General features: G+C 32.4%; 2 protein-coding genes and 1 long non-coding RNA gene across 5 annotated transcripts in view; 2 read left to right on the plus strand and 1 right to left on the minus strand.

Moving 5' to 3' along the window:
- Positions 1–8155, plus strand: part of LOC129802483 (uncharacterized) — a 34385-nt gene extending 26230 nt beyond the window's left edge. For both annotated transcript variants that reach the window (XM_055848356.1, XM_055848357.1), the window contains 2 exons: positions 3204–4136; positions 7632–8155. In XM_055848356.1, the coding sequence (XP_055704331.1) occupies positions 3204–4136; positions 7632–8001 (1303 nt within the window). In that variant the 3' untranslated portion in view covers positions 8002–8155. The remainder of the gene's footprint in view (positions 1–3203; positions 4137–7631) is intronic.
- On the minus strand, positions 1626–14654 carry LOC129802522 (uncharacterized). Its single transcript, XR_008751806.1, has 2 exons — positions 14484–14654; positions 1626–4129 (listed from the first exon to the last, which is right to left on the minus strand). It is a non-coding gene; the product is annotated as an uncharacterized LOC129802522 (long non-coding RNA).
- Positions 8527–22604, plus strand: LOC129802513 (uncharacterized). Of its 2 annotated transcripts, none has more exons than XM_055848414.1 (5): positions 8527–8669; positions 16674–16808; positions 16892–17104; positions 19538–19788; positions 22398–22604. In XM_055848414.1, the coding sequence occupies exons 2-5, from the start codon at positions 16746–16748 to the stop codon at positions 22495–22497; spliced, it is 627 nt and encodes a 208-aa protein (XP_055704389.1). In that variant the 5' UTR covers positions 8527–8669; positions 16674–16745; the 3' UTR covers positions 22498–22604. The 2 variants fall into 2 exon arrangements, with proteins under 2 accessions (XP_055704389.1, XP_055704390.1); XM_055848415.1 differs by having other exon boundaries at positions 16677–16808.
- Positions 22605–22620: the final 16 nt, after the last annotated feature.

Genomic DNA, 22620 nt, shown 5'->3' on the forward strand with positions numbered 1-22620 from the left:
ACAGCACGACTTTCGATAAAAGCTACAGAAATTCCAGAGATAACATACACGCGCAGACAGTGGTAAAGTGTGTAATATTTTGTATATCCATTTTTGGATATTTCCATATTGAGACCAAAATCTCAGTTTTTATTTACCTCTTTTAAAGTTATTTCACCTAATATCTGTAAAATGCACTAAAGTATTTTATAAGAATTCTTAAAGGGGGAATGTCATGTCATAGCATAGATCACGGAAACTTAAAAAAAAATAATAAATCTCTGTCAGAGGCATTATCTCACAATAATTGGTGTGAATGCTATACTAAAGTAATTATAAGAAAATATGTTCTTATAAAAGAAACAGTATCTTAAGCTCTTTTAGAAATATTCCTTTACTTATTAAATGATAATAAATTGTGTATGATGTAATATCGCTTGTTAAAAAGGGAAGTGGGGTACTTATAACCCTTTAAGGACGAGAAGGTCAAAAATTGGGGGTCAGAAAAAATCATTTTTCTAACTCTTTAAAGCAAAATACAACTTTAGAAGGCCGTAGGAAAAATTTCATTTTTGGGTCACAATCGTCCTTAAAGAGTTAAAATGGGAACACCTCTGAAATACGGTTTTTCTCCTGTTTTAAGTGGAAATGGATCCACTTAAAATCATCAAATTGGAGTTCCATCTTAAAATTGAAAAAAATGTCCTATTTCAAATGAATCCTAATTCAAAGGTACCCCTGTCCTCCTAAGTGAAACCGTAAATGAAATATACTCATATCAAATCAAAAAAATCTCAAGTTGCAATATTAATTCAAAAAATAAATTACTAAAAAAACATAAAATTGTTATGATATTTCCTTATGTTTGTTAAGGCTTTCCAGAAAATAATATTTTTTCTTAATACATTTTTAGTACATAAGAAATATTAAAATTCAAATCTCTCAACGTCCATTTCAGAAAAAACTAGTATTCATTTGAACTTTGAACTATTTCTCACAAAGAAGACCAAAAAGAGTGAAGCTAAGATATTTTCAAGTGCCACAAAATTATTAAAATATTGGAAATTAAAGTAAAGTTCCCTCAAAATTCAATGCCCTGTGCATTCCTAGACCATATGACAAAGCAAGGAATTGTTAGATTTGAGTAAGTGGAAGAATTATTTCAAAAGAAAAAGAAAATAAAGAAATTCTCTTTCCGGCGCAGCCACTGAGGAAGGCTTGGAGACTAAGCCGAAAGCTTTGGGAAGAATCGTTGTTTTTCTGAGCTGCCCTATATCCCCGACGCTCACCGGTTTCTTCACAATTTAGTACATAACCTTAAATATCTTTCTGATATGAACAAAATCAAATTTTATTATTCATTTTTGCAAAACGATTAGTACAGATGTCAACAAATTTGTCTTATTATTGTAATTTTTTTAGAAAATTTTTCAATGTTAAGTGTAATTACATTTTCTGGAAAATTTTAAGGAAAAATGTATTTTTATAAGTTAAATGTATCCGTAGATGTGAGTGACTTTGTACGCTCGGGGTGACTTTGTATTGCATCCCTGCTTTTCGCAAGCTTTGCTTTAATTCTAGGACTTACGGATAATCCAGTGACTACAAGGGCATTTGAATATGGTTTAAAAAGATTAATAAAAAGATTAGGTATTTTAAAAGTTTAATTTGAAATTTTTGTGTATAATTTGACAAAATAATTCATAAAAATCTTAAACAAATGTGTCTTCCAAAGAGTAACATAGTTTTTTCTTATTCCTATTTTAAAAGTTTTAACCACTAAACCTACCTACCGTTTTTGGTCGTTTTTCTGTCAAATGTCAAACCGCGGTAGGGTAAGATACTCAACAAATTAGTCTTGGAAAGGAGCAAAAAATTAAAATTTAAGCACTGAAAAATATATTACATGCATATTTTAAGAAATTCATAAAGTTTGATAGTGACATTGTACCGTTTAAATTTCTGTTAATTTTAAACCGGTCAATCTGACCGGGTCTTGGTAGGTTTAGTATTAAAATCATGGTGCCCAGGAAGATTTAAAAATTAACTAATAAAATAAATTACTGTGAGTTTTTGATTGGTCACAAGGGGTGAAAAATTCAACATAATCAGAATAAGTGACTTTTAAAGGAAATTTTGAAAAAAAAACTTAAAAATAACACTATTAAAAAATGAGCTATTAAAAAATGTTTCTTAAAAAAACCTAAATTTGATCGATGCTTTAGAATTCTAAAAGGAGTAAAACCATTGTAAAAGTTTTTGGAAAAGGGAAAATAAAGAGGTTTTTATTTCATCTGTAACCATTTTGGATACTAATTGTATAAAATTAGATTAGATAAAATTAGATTTAGGTGTTTTTATTGACTATAATTAAATATTATATTTTATGCCTCCAGCACACCTATCAGAATAGGAAAGTTTCATGAAATCAAAATTCACATTTCTTTCTTTCTTAAACACTTTGAATATACATATCTATTCCTGTCTCTCGCACCTCAAATTAGATTGAACTAAATTCAATATGGTGTGATATTTAAAAGAAGAAGAAGAGTACGATAGAGTAGAATAGATATATGCAAAAGGATTGAGGAAGAAAAGGTCATGAATTTTGATTTCTTGAAGTTTTCTTGATCAAAACCATTACTAACCAAATTTAATTTTTAAGTGCTAATTTTTGCGTATTTTGTCTTTAAAAATTGACCATAAAAATTTCAGAATTTCGAAATTTTAATACAGTATGCGTAATATAGTTCATAAGTCATGACTCAATCCTAACCAGTTAATAATTTACTTGCTTACGTATTGCTTGATTTTTTATTTCATTCTTCTGAGTACATTAGATTCTCAAAATCGCTAAAAAAAAATAATATTTTCTTTGGTAATTGCTAATGAGCAATACAATCTTTTCCAAATTATATACATACGTTCCATAGATATTTCGATATATGCTAATAATGATCCAAAATTATTTTTCTGCTAATTATTTTTAAAGGCCGAAGGTTAAATCCGTCTATGCGTAGGTACTTCTGATCCAAGACTAGGCTGATTTGACATGGCTTGAAATTCCAAAAAAAAAAAAATTAAAAAGACCAAACCGGAAATTAATCAACTAATGAGCGCCAAAATTGATTATTTTTACTGAACGTTTTTTTATCGCCATTGTTTTTAGTGCCGCAACTGAATTATAATTCCTCAACTGATTCAGATTTTTTAAAATTTTCCAGCAATATCGATGTAAGGATACGCCAGGCAGAGTTGGAATATGCTCTTGGACGGGAAGAGCTTCAACTGCTGTCTCTCGTGGAAGAAATCCAGGCTCTTCAGTCACGGCTGGAGAAATCAAAACCTGAAGCCAATTCCATTTACAGCATCCTCCAGAATGGCACTAACTTAAGTCTCCATGCAGTCCACGTGACTGTTGGTCGCTGGGCAGCGACGTCCAGGAACGACTGTCCGGGCATGTGGATTGAATGGGCACTTGAAGGTGAGGGTCTCTATCGCGGAGATAGAATCATTGAAGTGAATGGAAAGATTCTCAGTGGAAGAACCCGTGAGGAACTCCAGAGATTGATTGGAAATACCAGTCGATGTCAGCTGGTAGTTATCCGTCAGAGAGCCATGCCTTTTGCTCAGCAGCAGTTGCTTCAGAGTCAGGAGGACAACATGCGGCTGCAGCATCGCATCTCTTATTTGGAGGACCAGGTTAAGGAATTGCAGGAGAATAAAGAGTCTCGCTCATCACCAACGAACAATGCTCATGTTACGAGTATTAGTATCTCATCACCTAATCCCAAAGTACCGGACAAGCCTGAGATCTTCCAGCGTGGCAACTTCATTACGACAATCGTTGATGGGAAACCCACCAAAAGTCCACCGTCTGTGGCTCAGTTGTCCAAAGCCACTCACGTCACGAAGACAACCATCGTCAAAGACTCCGCCACCAATGGCCATGTGAATGGTGATGAGAATGTCAGGAAGAATTTGTCCACTTCCACAGTGTCTCTTACTAGCAATGTGTCATCAAAGAGAGATATCGACGAGGCACGTCGGGAGAGATACGCTCAGAGATCCAGTCGGATTGCTACTTGCCATGGGCATCATCAGCATATTTCACGAAGTGGGGATCATCTTCATGAGTACACCAGCAAATCTGCAAGGTATGTTGAGCACATTGCAGGCTTTTAGGCGCAATAGTTCACAGAGAAGAATAACAAGGTGTTCTAGTCGGGATGTTTCATTTGATTTAAAGTGCAATACCACGCATCTACTTTAATTGATACGAAACTTGAAATAAAATCGAATAGAATCTTAAGAACGGTAGGAATTAGGTCTCCAAGATCCCGAATACAGTATCTAAAAATTATCCTTTCCAAACTCAATGGGGTAACCGGAAATTGTAAAGAACACAATAAAATTACTCAGGAAAAATCATTGTTCCTTTTTGGAAAAGGTTAAGGAGTTTTTCTGAATGATTTTCTGTTTTTCTAACTACTTCACAGAATCCCCACTGAATTAATTATATCACATCGGATTTGTTCTTGAAATATTTGTTTCAAAAATCTTTTAAAAATTGTTAGCATTTCAACTACCGTGATTTTATCGGAACTTATTGTCGATCATTTTCTAAAATTTTAAATGAAAACAAGATTTATTTTCTTTAGTCCTATGCAATTTATTGTATCAAACCGATTTTGATGATATATTCCAAAATTTATATTTTTTTATAAGTTAGAGAAAAAACTAATAAAGGCCCGAATACGGGTTTCAGACCCAAAGCTTAGACCGTTTTCAGACTAGAGGTTTAGCCCAGTTCTCGAGGGTCGCAAATCCTTAAACAGCAACCGATTTTATTGATTTTTCAAAATGTAATAGGTCATTTGCCTTTAATAATCCAATCCTAAGTCAAAATTTTCCAAAAAAAATCTGGACCGATAAGATATTAAAGAAGTTAAGTCTATGGCTTAGCCTTAGGTCTGAAGCCCGTATTAGCCATATGGCTTAACTTAAATTAAACTTAGGATTGTATTATTAAGGACAAATGACCTTTTAGATTCTGAAAAAATAATAAAATTGGTTGCTATTTAGAATTCTGAGAGCTTCGGCAACAGAGCTAAACCTCTGGTCTGAAGACCGCTTAAGAGTTTAAATAAACTCAGTCGGATCCTCGAGAATAAATGTACAATTTATCCAAAGGACCTCTAACCAATTGAACCCTATTACAGATTTAAGACTGGAGGTATAATATTGTTCCGGAATATCTTGAATTCCAAGTAACAAATAATATAGTAAACCTAATAGAATTTGTACTTAATATCTAATCCTAATTCAGAATTTCCCAAAAATCTTGCTTGATATAAAATTAAAGTTTATTCCCATTACCGAAAACCTTAAATTACTAAACGATCATAAATTGAAGTACTTTTTTAAATACAAGGTCAATTCGTTGCCTTAAAATATGTTTCAAATAACTCGCAAAAAGAAAATTTTACAGGAGAGTAATTTCAAGCTAAACAGGATTATTTAGATTTAAAAAGCTTAAAATTTTGAGAATAATTAACTTTCAATTAATTATTATTCAAAGGAAAAGTTGAGAATGTAAAAAAAATGAAAAAACCGAGTTTTGTTAAATTTCGAGTTGTTCGTGTATTACTCTGAGCCGTCAAATTAGCCTTAATATAGAATCCTATAAGTAAACGTTTTCCCAAAAAAATCGCCAGGTAAAAAATTAAGGCAGATAAGCCTTAATTATTTAATAATTAAAACAACCTTATGCCCTAGACAGACATATGGCTTAAGCCGAGAGACGACTTAGTAGGAAACCGATGGAAACGCATAGTCTAATCAATATTTTGAGCATAATGACGTTAAGCCGTTTCTCAGCTTAAGCCCTAGGTCTGTCCAGCATATCGCTCCTTGGAAATTACAAGGGGTCAACTCACTCTGAGCCATTTTCCCAGGAGACAGCATGAAAGATTTAATTTATTGTAAATATGATTACCTCAAAATGTCCAAACTAAAACAATTTATTTCTTTTCTATTGATTTGAGCAATAATATTAACATCGAAACTTCATAGTTTTTCCTTTCGAACTATGTTTTCTTCTAAGTTGGCTCTTTGTCATTCTAATTAAGGACGAGACATTTTTTACGGACCGAAAATTAACAATAAATATGAAACTGGTAAACATAATCATTGATAAGTCTTACATCTAACATTGGAAAGTCCAACAAAGTCTGATTCTGTGTATTTTTTGCCTCTACGAGCGATAGGGACAAAAATAGCCCAAAAATTTAGGTAAATTTTATGACAATACCGATGAATAATAATTTACGTTTTAATGAAAAATATTACGTATGAGTATTGTAGATTTTATTGCCAAAAGGGATTTGCTTAAAATAATTGGAAGTACAAAAAATAAATATAATCAATTATGAATTTCAGAATTTAAAAAATCGTCATTTTTGAGCTTAAATATAAACTACATAGCAAGTAGCTAGAGTCTTGCAAAAAATATTATAGATCCCTTCAACCTTCTGCTTTACAATTATGCACAAACATTAGAAAAAATTAACTTTAGGTAGTTAGAAAAAATTATTTTATTTATGGGACACCGGTGTTCCAATCGTTCTTAAAGGGTTAAATTCTAAATTATGAGCAAATTTTCCTAGTACATATTAGAGTGGCAAGGGATCAACTTGTTTGAGTTAGTCCCTTGCTTCACGAAACTTTGAACAAAAAATCTATTTTACGCCCTTTTTACTTCAAACAAAATTGCGTTAGCAATCCAAAAGAGCAAAATTTTGGAAAACATTTATAATACCGAAATTTAGTGAATTATATCATCTGAAAATTTGTTAAAGTCTCTTTCTAAGTGCATTAAAATTTCAAAATCGAAAAAAACTGAGCTAGCCCCTTGTGATTTCCAAGGAGCCATATTAGGTCTGAAGGCTTTCTTATACGGGCTATAGACTTAAGGCTTAGCCATCTGGCTTAACTTCTCTAATTCCTTTATAGGGTAGAGTCAGCCCTTTTGGCCACCTAAAGTAAAATCACATTGTAAGGCAATTATGAGCTTATTTAGAAGAGGAAAATGGGTCTTATTTCGTGACCTCTAATCTAACGAATCAGAAAACCATATTTGATTTTGTATCGACTTGATTAATTATTATTGATTAATTGTTATTGAAAGAAATTCTCGACAAGATAAATAATCACTAAAAAAACATGGGATTCTTAAGAAACTTGTTAATGTAAAAGAGAAATTGTTTTGCATTATTTCATATCAATCAATGAAAGTCCATTTCTTAATTAACTAAATTTTATTGTGATATCATCTTTAATAAAATTTTATAACAAATTAAATGAAAATCGGATGTGGCTAAAAGAGCTTACTTTTTTCGGCTGTGTAAGTACTTTTGGCCATTCATTTCTCCATACATTGAATTAAGGGCAAATTATCCATTAGGTTTTGAAAAATCATTAAAATTGCTTGTTATTTAGATTTTTGAGGCCTTAGGGGTCTGAGCTAAACCTCCAGTCTGAAGCCGGCATTACACGCTTAAACTTCAAGCATTACCTTTCTCAAATATAGAATTTCCTAGCTGTGAAAATCTGACATAAGCTGATCTAAGACCACTGGTTTCTTTTTGCAGTACTGATCGGAAACTGGAAAGTTTGACACGCAAAGTCAATGGACACCAGAACCACTTAAACCACCAGAGAACCCATGATCTCAGGAGTGTCAAGAGCCTGGATTTTGACTCAGACTGTGGTGGGCAACAGAGGGATGTGGACTATACGTCAGAACCCTTGGGTTCGAAGCCCTTGAGGCCATTGCCACCAAAGAAACCCCTAAGGTTGTCGCTTCAGCGGGCACAGAGTTTGCAGACGGTGGAGGGTGCACTGACGGAATTGGACAAGAAGAGGGCTAGCAAGAGACCCCATCGAGGCATGACACCCTTCAATGGAGATCAGTCAAATGCTCTGCACACTGCCTCACTTGGACGCAACAAGTATATTTAGCACCTCCCGTCGTTGTTTCTTTTCTTCAGTAAACAAATAATGATAAAATTGATTTGCAAAGCTCTCTATCACTTCCTCTGTATCACTCCTAGGCAATATATATATTATAAGAATAGATACAACACATCAAATATAATTTTGTGGTGAAGAAGAAGCCTTGAAAGTTTGTTATTCTTTGGTGTTTTTCCTTAAGAAACCAACGTGTTGATTTACCTCAAACACGAAACGTTCATTAAATTAATTAATTGTGCCGGTCACATAAATTAAAATTAGGAATCTCCCCATCTCAAACATCATAGACAAAAATCTCTTCTATCTCATTGTTCAATTCTTGATTTTTTCCATTCAAGATAAAGTATATTATATACATATATTTGGACAGTGGTGGTGGAAGAAAAAAACGTGTCTTGTGTGAATGTTTGTGTAATTTATGTAATCGAATTATATCCACTGTAAGTACACAAGTATTCTACTAGTAAATGTTGGATATCTATGTGGTGAAGAAAAATATGAGGAATCTACTGTTGGAGGCAATTTCACGTTGGTCAGATCACATTCAGTCATCGAGTGGATCCTACGTGAATTTCTCTGCCAGTGAACAGACATTTTAGTGATACACAAATTTAAAGAATTGTAAAGAAAAAAGGCGTTTCCCCCTAAAAACCACGGTAAGTTCTTTACCATCAAAACACGGAAAATTACTTTCTCAGTTTGTTTGCAAACAAATAAAAGTCTAAATTGTGTCTATTTTTCTCACTCACTTCAGTGCATGAGTGATAAGATAGCGCGGGAGATGATGAAAAATTAAGGGAGAATTCTATTAACCCATTTTCACTTATTGGGTCATTAACAAATAAATTTCTCATTTTAAAATTATTCTTAGTGGATTTATCATGTGAAAAATGCTAACGATACTGCTGAAAGTCACGAATTGTGAACAAGAGACATACACTACTGACTCTTAATGAGAATGCAATTATCTTTGGACACTTTTTTCCTCTACCCCAAATTACAGCTAGAACATGATAATAGTGAGATAATTGGTCAGTGGAAGTACCACGAGGAACAAATAATTGTCCGTTAGTAAAATGAGACACAAAGCACATTAATACACAAATATTTTATCGAAAAGCTGTTAGTGAAAGTTCGTGATTAGATTCCCAAATTCCTCAAAAAAAAATCAGTGACAAATGAACGAAACTTCGCAGAATGCTCGAGCTTGTGACTTTTATTTGATACAAAGTTTGATACGCTCAAAATAATAAAATTGTAATAAAAATTCAAAGAGAGTAGTTCGATAGAGAAACTAGGCTTTCTCATAAATCAGCTTTCCTAGACATGTAATATTATTTTTTCTTATTCGGGGAAGGTGCGCTACCTTCGGAGGATACAAGCTTCGAACATCTCATTTTTTCAATATGTTTTTTAATGAATTTGATTCATTTTAATATTACATTTTAATAAATAGTTCAATGCCTCAAATTTTCTGAAAAGAGCCAGGAGTCAAATCCATTACGATCATAGAAAAAAATTAAGATGTCCGAAGTTTAAGTCGTCCGAAAATTCGCTCTTCCTCCTACATGGTTGTTGTGGGCAATTTTGTTCTATGTAGACTTAAGTTTAGAAAAGCTCCATGTGTAGGGTATTCGAACTTTTCGACAACTTTTTTGTCTCTTATTCACGAAAGGACATAATATCGCATACAATTGTTCAAGTTGGTACAGTCCAAATTGAACACCTTGGGTTAACCACTCCTTTTGACAATTATTGACCTCTTTTTATTCTCTAGGGTAAAGTGATACAAGCTGGACAACGGTAGAATTTGGACAGGGCTTTTTTCTTGATAAATTTAGTAGGGGAGATTGGGGCAAAAAGTCACAAAAAGGATATTTTACTTTTTTACAAGCTACTCGAGCGATTCAAAAATTTCTAATTAGCGCAGTTTTATAAGAAATTTACCGTTCTACAACTTTGAGAAAGTAATATTCCTCTATTTTGTAAGGAAATACGTTTATCAGACCGATTTCTAAAAGGTAATTTTGTGACTATTCTCAAAAATGCTGGGGCAAATAGTACCAGACATTGGATATTATCATATTTTGATTCGCTTCATTACAGGCTTCCATATATTTGAAAAAATACCTAGAGGACATATTTTCATGGAAAATTTATTCATCTACACCATTGTAAGACACCGTTTTTTCTGTGAGAAAAGTGAGAAAACGAGAAAAGCGCTTTTCAAGCTATTTTAGAAAAAACACACAAAAGACTGCAAATCGTTTGACCAATGCAAACAACAAGCGGCGAGACATGATAATGACGTTTCTTTTCGCTGTGAGACATCAGAAATTGCTTCGCTTTTTGTTACTTTTTGCTCTACCTTTTGTTACTTTTTACCCCAAGTGGCCATTTTTAATAAAAGAATTTCTAGAGAAAGAACCTTTGTGAAATTCTAAAATAGATACCGGATTCGTATTCAAAAAATCCAAATTATTTAGAAAATATTCAGCAGTGCATCAATTTTGAAAAATAAGTAGGTAATAATTGTTATCTTCTGCAAGGAAAATATTTCAAAAATATTGCTAAATATTTCGATATTTTTTATTTTCTAAATTCCTTATTCGAATTCTAAGAAACTTACGATATTGAAAAAGGTCTATGGAGGCTGTCTATAGGAAAAAAATTGAACCGCTATCTTTTCTACCTTGGAAGATATTGAATTTTTCGATTTTTTGACTTTTTGCCCCATCTCCCCTACTTCATTTTTATTTGTATATTTTTAATGCGTTAGTTTTATAATTTGGTTCCTTATGCTTGAAAGCAATTTTGTACTGTATTTATCAAGAAAAAAACCATGTCCAACTTGTACCGGCGAATTGTCCAACTTGTAACACTATGTCCAACTTGTATCACTTTACCCTATGTACTTTTCAAATGAAACCAAACTTGCTTGAATCGGTTGAGAAATGTGCTCACTTGAACTTTTACACAATTGACTCCGAACGCATTAATAAGAAATTAATGCGAGGATCGAAAATGTACAAACACAAAGTGTTAATTTTTGCAACATCTAAATCTATATAGTTTTTTTTAGCTGAGATCCTTTACAATCTTTGTGGTTGGAGGTAAAATCCGACCTCGTCAGATCCGGCCCAAACTTTGAATAGAATGGCCAACTTTACAAAAGAGCGATTGCAAGCCGAGATTGTACATGCCAAGTATAGGACTTTTAACATTTGAAACTCCTATAACTTTGGGAATAATTAACTTTCCGGTATAATACTTACAGGGACGGTAGAGAGTGTCAAGGAGCACTCGAAAACCGAAAAAATCGAACTTTGCAAAAAATTGACTTATTCGACTTATATTCTGACTAGTCGATATGAGCTAGAAAAGGATTTTTGTGGCCGACTCGCCCCGATTCGTCCCATCCACCATATAACCATTCCTGGAGAGAAAACGAACCCTAAAACCCGAAAATTAATTTTCAGCACACGTAATTCGTAATCCGTGAGTGTCACAACTTGTAAATAAAATTTAGGCCCGATCTGACAGGGTCAAATTTCACCTCGAACCACAATTTGGGATTGTAAAGAATCTCAGCTAAAAGTATTTAGACATACCAAAAAAATCTAAAGCTCTAAGGAAAAAAAGAGGTTTGTATTCTAAGATTACCAATAGTCTCACGATCAAATGGTAGAATACCCTTTGTTATATCAAAATTTTAAATTCATGTTAATAGTTGACCTCTTCAAAGATAAACATTCAAAACCGTGCATAATCCAAAATCGATGGATTAAACAAAAGTACTCTCTCATAAGCTTTGAGCAAGAGTATTGATAAAAAATAAATTTCCATCATTACCGGTAATGGAACTGGTAGATTTAGATAATCAGACAAGGTACGATGACAGGCTTTGTTTTGTCACAATGATTGAATGAGTACAGTGTACATGTACAGTCCTCTCCTATAAATATCGAGGTACTCTAAATTTATATTCATTTGCGAAATTATCATTAGCTGGAATTGCTGTGTACGTCACTTGTTGATGAAAATTGCAGTAAAAATTATCCAATTCTTAATCGTGCTATTTATAGTCAATATGCTAAATAAAAAAGATTAAAAATAATCATTTTCAGTCCATCTCATAAATTATTTTGCAATAACCTATAATTACAAAGTATAGTATGATTTCTTTAAAAGAATTCCAATAAAAGCAAGGTGTGTAGGAAATTTTCCGTGCAAGGTAAAAAATGATTGTATGATAAGGTCAAAATCAAGAACTTTTGCATCAATATTGCTTAATATTTTAAATACAGGGGTTCAATGAAGTTTTTTTTTGCACTGAGTTTATTTTCTTGGCTAATGATTCGATTTGTCAATGAAAACAAACAATCTTAAATGATTATTTGACCTTTCTGGATTTTTGAAGATAAACAATCGTGACATTTTTTATTGCAATATAAAAAGTGTCTCAGGTGAAAGCCTTATGCTTACTTATTTGTTGAGGTCAGCCAGTTGGTCAGTGATTGAGAGGGATAAACCAGTGACAAGCTCAGATAAGCTTTTGGTAGCGGAAGATTCTTCATAGGTGAACTCGAAGTGAATTCGATTGTGAATTGAATATTGATGATCAAGAATCGCGCTCAGAAGTTCGTTCTGAGAGTCCGAAATTAATAAAATTATTTCGGAGTGAATCCTTACTCTCTAAATTCAACTTTTAAGAAGAAAGCACACTTTTGCAAAATTAATTTGTATGAGTTGAATGGAAACCTTTATTCATTATTTTTATCGTTTTTCATTAGTTTTATCTCGAAAAAGCCGATTGAGTTATTTAAAAAGATAAAAGTGTTTCAATTGCAATATCCTTCCACATTCTTCTGTGGTAGTGATGCTCACTATTCCTAATTTTTAATTCTTAAACTCTTTGTCAAGAAGTTCACGAAAATTTTCTTACAAATTTTAAAATAAATGTTAAAATATGTCATAAATCTTATATAAATTTATATTCGAAAATAATCTCTTGACCAAATAATAAACATATGAATCAGTCCCACTTTTTAACCCAAAAACCTGATTGCGTCCCCGAATAATACTACATTATACAATTGAATTTGTCATTTATTACCAGAATATTATTTATTTGTTACCATATTTCAAAGGCAATCAACTTTATAAGCGCAAAACTGGTCTTTTTGCAAAATTTGACCATTGGAGAGAAGATTAGAGATTTTTTTCGTACTAGATTTACATAAAAACTCTGACAAACAAGATCATTTTACGACCTCTAAAATAACATTGGTCATATGTTAACGATCAATGAAAGCGAAAGTAGTAAAAAGAAAGAATTTCGGATGTTTTTAGTTGGACTCACTAACGACACCAAAATAAATATAAAAGTAATTTGAATAAAATATTGTATAGAATCCACAATGAAGAAAATATCCTGAAACTTTCTTAAGAAGAATAAAGAAGATTATGTACAAAAGAGAAATTGAAAGTATGATAAACTTTGTCTGCAATGCAGGAAATATTTCTAAGTAAGAGCTTATCTAAAAAAAACCACTGTAACTTTTGTAGAACAATATTATGTCATTATGAGAATTTTATATAAAGGTGGAAACACATTGACCGTTAGGGGAAAGTACTCTACTTTCGAACGTTCATGTCTTTGAATAATGTCAATTTTCTTTTAGTTTTCCTAAGAGACTTACACAGTTCTATTAAATATTAATTGGCTTATCATCAACTGTTGATAATTCCGTGGTAATTTAGTGTAAATCTCTTACGAAAAACAAAAGAAATTCACATTATTCGAAGGCATGAACGTTCGAAGGGAGAGCACTTATCTTCCTTATCGTTTAGGAAATTCTCACATTTCTTTTTAATTTTTTAGACAAATTTACAATGATTAAAACTTAAAACTCTTTTTTAAGAAATTTTATTAAAGAAATTGAAGAAAATTAAGGTAAAGTGCCCTCGGATCGACCGGTTCATCGACTCGATCGTTGGGTCAATATTTGAATGTTTGATGGTGAATGTCTGTAAAATTTTCACTGATTCGTATTTATTTAAAAAATAATTGACCTATTAATATTAGATCATACGCTAAATATTAGTCCAAATATAAGTAAATTGAATAAATAACTCTACCGGTCGAATTGAGGAACCGGTCGACATGAAGGCACTTTACCTTAATCGAAACGAAAACTTCAGTAAAATAAAAAAACGTATAGAAGAAGTGCCAATGATAAGAACGCATAAACTTCCATAAACCGATGGGAAAGCACTATCGGTGAGAATTCAACGATTAATATGATTCTTCCTTAAGAAACATTTGAGAACGAAAGTTAAAAAAAGAATTATGTTTTTTTTGCAGATTTTTTAATGGTGCCATTACTTCAAGAATAATGATTTTTTCTTTCCACCAACTCAGTAAAAAAGCAATTGTAGTGAGATGACTGATAAGAATAAACAATTACCTGCTTCTCCGTCTTATCGGTTTTATCCATTAGGAATTTTCTTTTTTAGAAGTCCAGTTGAAGTTTCCGTAAAACCACTTCTAAGTCAATAAAAAATATTCTAAAAATCACAACCATATACCTTTTTTATACATTTCAGTGACCACATTCAATGAAATTTAATCAAATACTGGAGCATAGAAATTATCTTGTACGTGTTTCATACCTCGTGTTAAGATAATACTCAACAATCAATAGAGTTCTCATATAATCAAACACCTTCGAGAGTGATATGGGAAAGTAGCAAATTGTTGATAAGAAACGAGAAATACATAGTAATTGATGATACTTCCTCAACTTAATCCAAGCTGCTGGAAAATATGCTTGGGAAAATATTAAGTAAAGCTATTAGTATATTTAATGAATGAATTCATCATTTAATAAATTATGCATATGGCTAGAGGGAAATAAAAGTAAAAGGTGTTTCTCTTGCACATTCGAGATTCAGGTTGTTCAACTCGAGGGAGAGTCAAGAGACCAAGCAAATGTCACCACAAGAAGAAATTAAAATTTTATATGCGTGGTGGTTGGCACATAATTATTCCATTAATTGACGCGGTAAGATGAATTGAGGTGGTCAGATTGATGAAAAAAAGCTACCCAAGAAGCAAAATGGCTAGCTCGGAGAACCATAAACTTTAAAAGTTTTAGAATTGACTTCTAAGAGAAACATATATAGAACATTTTGTGTTTTGTTGCTTACAAGTGTCCCCAAATTTCTTAACAAACAAAAAAATGCTTAAACGGAAGTAAAGTCTGCGAGGACTTTAACGTACTCGTACATAACGTACACCAAATGAAAACTAGACGATTGTGGATATTTTTTTGTGTAATTTTTATCCAAATTGCTTTCGGGAAAGGGTTTTAGTTACTTTAATCATTAAATACCTGAAAAAATAGCCAGAGAGATGGAAAAATATGTTAGCTGTGAATATTTTGCCCAAAGTTGTGCATGGAAAGTTTGACATTGCGTCGATTTTGATAATATTTTCCTTCAATTTCTTTCCTGATTTGAATTTTGAGTGACAAATTCTTTTCTTATGCACTTACACTATATAAAAATAGTGTTTTAAATGGTTTAGTGTAAAAATTTTGAATACTTCAGGAGATAAGTCTAAAATATGAAAAATATATCTTAAGTATTTCTAGTACATTGTTCAAATGAGTTTAAGCAATCAAATCCGGGATATTTTTATCATACACTGAGAGAAATTCGAAAAAGCTAAAATAACATTCCGTAAATGTTAATTTTACCCTGCAGTATTGATCCGAAAACGGTGTAAATATGACCCTTTTTAGGTGTATTATGGGTTAAAGTTGCCCTTCTTTCATGTTGATTTCATGTTGATGTTTTTTTTGAAAGGTGTAAAATTGACATTAAAAAATTTTGACATATTTTTACACCCAAAAAGTGTTAAAGTTATGACGAAAAAAAGTTAATCGCAGCCTCTTTTTTTCTCAGTGTAGAGCATGCATTCTACCACTGAGAAAAAAAGAGGCTACGATTAACTTTTTTTCGTCATAACTTTAACACTTTTCGGGTGTAAAAATATATTAACTTTTTTAATGATAATTTTACACCTCTTGAGGGTAAAACCAACATGAAAAAAGAGTAACTTTAACCCATAATACACCTAAAAAGGGTAATATTTACACCGATTTTGAATCACTACTGCAGGGTAAAATTAACATTTCCGGAATGTTATTTTGACTTTTTCGGATTTCTCTCAGTGACCACTCTTATCCCACTCTCAGGGGTTAGAGTTAGAGACCCCCTATACCACACGATATGGAGAAGAAAATGCTTCTTGGGGTGGAATCGGTGGAATCGTTCTCGTGTTAATTTTGTAGAGAAATCCCGCAAAGAGAACGAGTCAAAGGTCAAGTCAATTGAGTGTATTCCCGTCCATTAATCATCTCAATCTGCTCTTGAGCGAGTGATACCGTGAGCTTTTGATGGGGACAAGGGGGCAGAATAGTTGATCTGGGTGAAGACAAATTATGCTCTCTGTCTTATTCGTATTACTCTTGACGTCGACGACAATCACGAAGGTGGATGACAGGCTTTAACTCCCTGACCCACTTAATGTGCCTCCACTCCAAATGAATATTTATGCATGTCTCTCTCAATGTGTATCACTTCAATTTCAGTAGTGTTGTAATCCAGTCACTCTGACTATCACCACGCGACATCCCATCCAGTAATCTCTCAACTGCCCAGAGATGAAGTACCTCCACGTTGTCGGAACGATTCTTTTCATTGGCGCCTTCGTGGCTGGTGCTCCGGTTAGTTGATTGATGTCAATCTCTCTTCCAGCACGTGCAAAACAGACAACCTATAATTATCTCTGTGCCTTACTTTCTGCCAGGAAAATAAACCCCTGAGGGCAATTGCTGTGCTTAGCCAATCGGATACAGTCCGAGGAAATATTACATTTTCCCAGCCTTCCTGCACTGAACCCACCTTCGTGGAGATTTCCATTGAAGGACTCCCACCAGGACCTCATGGTTTCCACATTCACGAGAGGGGAGATCTCTCAGGTGGATGCGGTTCTACAGGCAGTCACTTCAATCCAGATAAGGTGAGAAATTCTTGCTAGATTTCAGTGAATTTATTAATTTAGGGGAAGTGAAATTTGAATAGGGAGTTATTGCGTGTCTGTTACTAAGCGAATTGTTAAAGGAATATTGTTGTGTGGTCAGTGCTTTTTCGATATGACTCATAAAACTATTTCAAAGCTAAATAAAGTTCTATGTTTCGACCGTAATTTATATTAAGTACAATTGAAGTAATAATAGTGATCTTTGTGCATGTTAATCAAAAAAAAGTGGTTCCCAATTCTGAGATAAATCTTTCAGTTTATTTTTTTTTTAATTAATCGTTAAGATAAGAATTCGCTTGTAATTTGTGAGCTGATTGGGATTCTTCAATGATGATATTTAATTTTTAAATGTTAAAACTTTTTAAACTTTTCTTAAATACAACAAATTAAATAGTTTGCTAACCACTTATCGATTTTGAGATCAAGCTTTAAGCTTTAAATCTCAGCTTTTTCTAAATTATTTGTGCTAGGGTCTCTTATATCGGGTTCTCTCGCCTTAATGTTCTATATCTCTTTCACACTTCTTTATCCTTATTATCTGAAAGCCAAACGCATAACAAATTACACAAGACGTGGACCGATTAAGACTATTCATTGCCAAGTATCTCTAGCAATTCTTAGTTCTTTCTTAACTCTCCAAAAAGATTTCGTAAAATTGGAACAGGGAGGGTTCGATTTAAAATATTCAAATTGAAAAACACCGTAACATGATGAGCTGTTCAATTCTGACTCCTATTCTAAGTCTTTAAATCAACATTTTTACACTGATTGATATCCTCTTATGAAGATTTCTAATTTTAAAATTATCAATTGTCTTAGAGCTCTTAATCTAACAGAAAAACAATTTTTTCAAGATATTTCTAAGATCGCATAATATATACCACACATTCATTGTTTTAAGATATGATAATTTAGTCTTAATAAAATATATAAATATTCGCGAATTCGCAACATTATTTATAAAGCCTGATCTATTTTAATAAAATAATGAATATTAAAAGAATGTTGCGAATATTGAGCAAATATTTCGAATATTATAAATATTTATTGACAGTTTTTAGTAGTTTTTCGAAAAACATTTCGATATCGATTTTTCGAAGATCACAGCTAAACCATTTTGGACTGTTATTTTTCAACCGATATGCTTAAATTTGGATTTTTTTGAAAGATCTTTAAATTTTCAACACGGCTGTATCGGACTAATCGGTAATGATTCGGTAATGCACCCGTAAATGGTATACCTTTCCTGGATTTACTTTTTTATTAGTTCGAAAGCTTGTTACTTATCCTAAAATATTCTAAAATGTGGTTTTCTTAAGAAATTTTTTATTTCGGATTTTTTTTTAATTTGTGGATCAATTTAATCGAATAATTGGTATGCATCCAAAAAGCAAGCGAAAAATTAAAACACGGAGAGCTCAGCTCGTGAGTTCGAGCACTTCGTTAAGCTGAGACGCTTTGCTATCTCTATTAACTACATTTTCTGGAATTATGTGTTTGATATTCGAAAGACAATTTAATAAAATCTAGACATATTTATCTGACTCACTGTCATCTGGAGTTTTGAAAAATCTGTTCAAAATACAAACATAAGCGAACTATTTGAGAGATTTGAGACTATGCCATAAGTCTTTTGCTAAAAAGTGCTGTATTTATGCAACCATAATAAATAATAAAAATAAACTTAGTTTTTATATTTATGTTCTCCAATTAGTACTAAATTACATGGTTACACTAATTTCATGCCCTTCGAGTCAAATTTGTTTTACAGTCTTTTTCATTGTAGTTTTTTCATTATAAATATTTTTATACAACTTAACACGTTTTAATGTCATAAATGAACAATAAAAAAAGAATTATTTCTGTTTTGATAATGTTAACTTTCCAGTTAAGTATGAAAAGTGAAATGTTAGGTTTGTGTAGGATTTTAGAAAATTATGATCTTAGTTCTAATCCTAGTCCTTATAGCATTTAATATTTCTTTATTTTTTATTTTTGTTTTTATTAATTTGTTTATTTAAAAGGAAACAATGCTTCTGATCAGGTTCTCTTGAAAGCTAAAAATACATGTACAAAAATATAAAGATTTGTTAGAAAGCAATGTTTGTGTCCACCGTCGTCTTAGCGTTGGTGACCCCCCAGAGCCAAACAGTCATTTACCATTTATTCATTTTGTTTTACTATGGTAAGAGAAAGAATTAAGCCATGTTTTATTCTAATACTTGTTTTGCGAATACGACAATTGCTGACTTTGAAACACTGACCTCACCAAGTATTTGACTCCTTTTCATAAAATTTTCAGTGTAAAGAACAGTAAAATTAAGTTGTATTGCAGTGAAAAACTTATTTTGCAATTTTGATGTATTAAAATAAATGATGATGTATTAAAAGTAATAATGTCGCTACTTTCAGTTGCACCATGGAGCTCCCAATGACGAAATCCGTCACCGCGGCGATTTGGGCAATGTCCAGGCTGATCAGAACGGACGTGCCTTCACCTCCTTCAGCGACCACGTGATCAGTCTCAATGGTCTGAACAGTGTCATCGGACGGGCAGTGGTTGTCCATGAAGCCGAGGATGATCTCGGCCGTGGAAACAATGCAGACTCCAGAAAGACTGGCAACGCCGGCGGACGACTTGCTTGTGGAGTCATCGGAGTGGCGTAATTATTCCTTGTGTGGTGTTGAGCTCAATGTCACGGCAATTTTTGATACCCCCTCCCCATCCTCCCCGATATCCATACACCTGTATATGCTGCAATGAAGAAACATAAAATACTAAACACCTTTTTATATTTCACTTTTTTATCCAACACCCAGACAAATTAATTTAACAGATAATCTCTACGGACACTACTCATGGTGATATCCTGATGTGTCCTTTGAAGTTTTTATTGTGGTTGTGTCTAGAAAATCCCTGATTTTTTATGTTAATAAATCAGATAATTCCTCAACAGCGGCAATACAGTAATTCCTTGTATATATATTTTAATTGTTTGCGTAAATTTCCTCCTATTCTCTTGTTTACTATTCTTGCTATTTTTCTTTTCTGTTAGTTCTGTGTAAATTGTGATTCTATTTCGTTTTTTTTTTGTATATTCATTTACTTTCTCAGTGTGCTTCATATTTTATGTTCTGTGAATACTTCGTGCGTTACCTTGGAAAGATGATTGGAAAGGTCATGTCTCAAAAGAGCTCTTATTAGCATGTTTTTGTTGCTCGAACTCTAGAACGATAGAGAGAATAACAATCCATCAATTTTTGATTATCAATTTATTTTCGTCCTTCACCCCTTTCCCACGCCTTTGAGGAATTATATTTTTATATAATTTTGTAAAATTTGATTCTAGCCGTCTGTCCGTCCTTCTAGCCATTACCAGAGCTAAAGTCGAAACGGTAAATGATATCGATTAGGGTTTTTTTTTAGGGCTAGAAATTTTGGCAAGAAACTCTTTTTTTGTTTTAACCCTTTAAGGACAATTGGAACACCGGTGTCCCATAAAGAAAATAATTTTTCCTGACCACCTAAACTTATTCTTTTCTTATGTTTACACGTAATTGTGAAGTAGAAGGTTGAAGGAATGTAGGATATTTTTTGTAAGTCTCCAGCTATTTGCTGTATAGTAAATTATTAAGCTAAAAAATGACGAATTTTTAAATTCTCATATTGAAAATTGATTTTATTTATTTTTTATACTTACAGTTTTTTTAAGTAAAACCGTTTTGGAAAAAGAAACAACAATACTCAGTCATAATATTTTTCATTAGAATGAAAATTATCAGTTATTGGTATCGTCAGAAAAATTACTTAAAATTTTTAGCTATTTTTGTCTCTATCGTTCATAGAGTCAAAAAATACACCAAATTAGATTCTGTTGGCTTTTCGAAGGTTTGATGTAAGACGTTTGACAAGTTTTGTTTATTGGTTTCATTTTTATTGCTGATTTTCGGTCAGTGAAAACTATCTCGTCGTTAAAGGGTTAAGGGTCTGTTTTGATTATAAAATCGTTTTCCTGCAATCGGCTCACCAAATTCCTTGCCGGAATTAAACGGTTCAAGATTCTGTAATCGATTTTTACGGGATTTATGAGGATTTTAAATAGCATAACCTAATGCCTTAAGCACACTTACGACTTAAGCTGAGACACGGCTTAACGTAATCATAATCAAAATACTGACTAATCTGCCTCTTGGCTTTGGCCGATGGGAAACTACTGGTAGTCAAATCATTATTTTAATTAATTACGTTAAGCAATCTCTCGGTTTAAGTCATAAATGTGTCTAGCCCATAAGATTCCTAATTGCTCTAAATCTAATCTTTACGAAAATATGCTTTTTGGATATCAAAAACTCATAATAAGATTTTTAAATATGTTAATGAATATTTAAGGTGTATTACTTCCATATTACCACAATTTAACTCCCAATTAACCTTTTTTTTTAGTTAAAAATTAACGGTTTTGTTCTTAATCAATTAAAACAAGTTGGATTCTTTTAAAGGTTGTTCGATCCCAGGCTTAAATTTATTTTAAATAATATAATTATTTTTAATTTTTTTTAGACGTGTTTGGTATGTAAATCGCGAATCCTGGGTCTCTACATCACAAAGTCCGTGTTCTGTATATTTTCAGAGAGCTCTGACTTATCCATTTCAACCGATTCTTAATCAAAAGCTTTTAAATTTTCATTTAATAAATTTTTAAATTTTCTAAATCTTCGATTTAGAATGAATGAATGAGCTCAGAGCAAAAAAAAACGCTATTTTAATAGGGAAATGCATATAACTTAGAGTTTTTTTGCTCCGAGCGCCTCAATTGTAATTCATTTTTGATTTATTAATCGGTTCAAATTTGTTGCGATTCGGTAACAAAAGAAAAACTGTGCCAACTGCTTTAATAAATCTGTAAGATTCTTATCTCATGAATAAATCGAATTGAATTGAATAAAGCTAACGACTTTTGCCTAAGCAATTAATATGAAGCATATTTTCAAGGAGTAATATCAAAGTCACAAGTTCAAGCATTTCGCGAATAGTTTTTCACTTGGCCCCCTTTTGTATATTTAAAATCTCGGTAGTTTTTACTTTTTAATAGCAAGTCCCATGCAATTTTCTGATGTTTGTGTGTTTGTGGATTTTAAAAGCTTTTACGCACGTTGAAATCTTAATCATCCGATCATTTCTTCTTTTTTTTCATCATGCATTGTATTCATGCAAAAGCAAATCTTCTGGCAATTTCTCTCTATCTGTTAATTCTTTTCTTCTCCATAACAGATCGCATGAGGAAGAAGAATGGCCATGCAGTGGCAGTGGGAAAATTCTAAATTCATTCTCATTTATCATCCTCTTAGCTGCATTGATATTTTCAGTGTAATTTTCCAGAGAGTACCATCGAGGGAGAAAATATAATACTAACCTATTTATGGGTTAATTCACTTGTGCGCAACATTATTTAATAAATTATTGATTAATACAGGGAAATTTTCTTTTTCTTTTT

This window comes from Phlebotomus papatasi, chromosome 2, assembly GCF_024763615.1.
Source record: "Phlebotomus papatasi isolate M1 chromosome 2, Ppap_2.1, whole genome shotgun sequence".
Lineage (NCBI taxonomy): Eukaryota > Metazoa > Arthropoda > Insecta > Diptera > Psychodidae > Phlebotomus > Phlebotomus papatasi.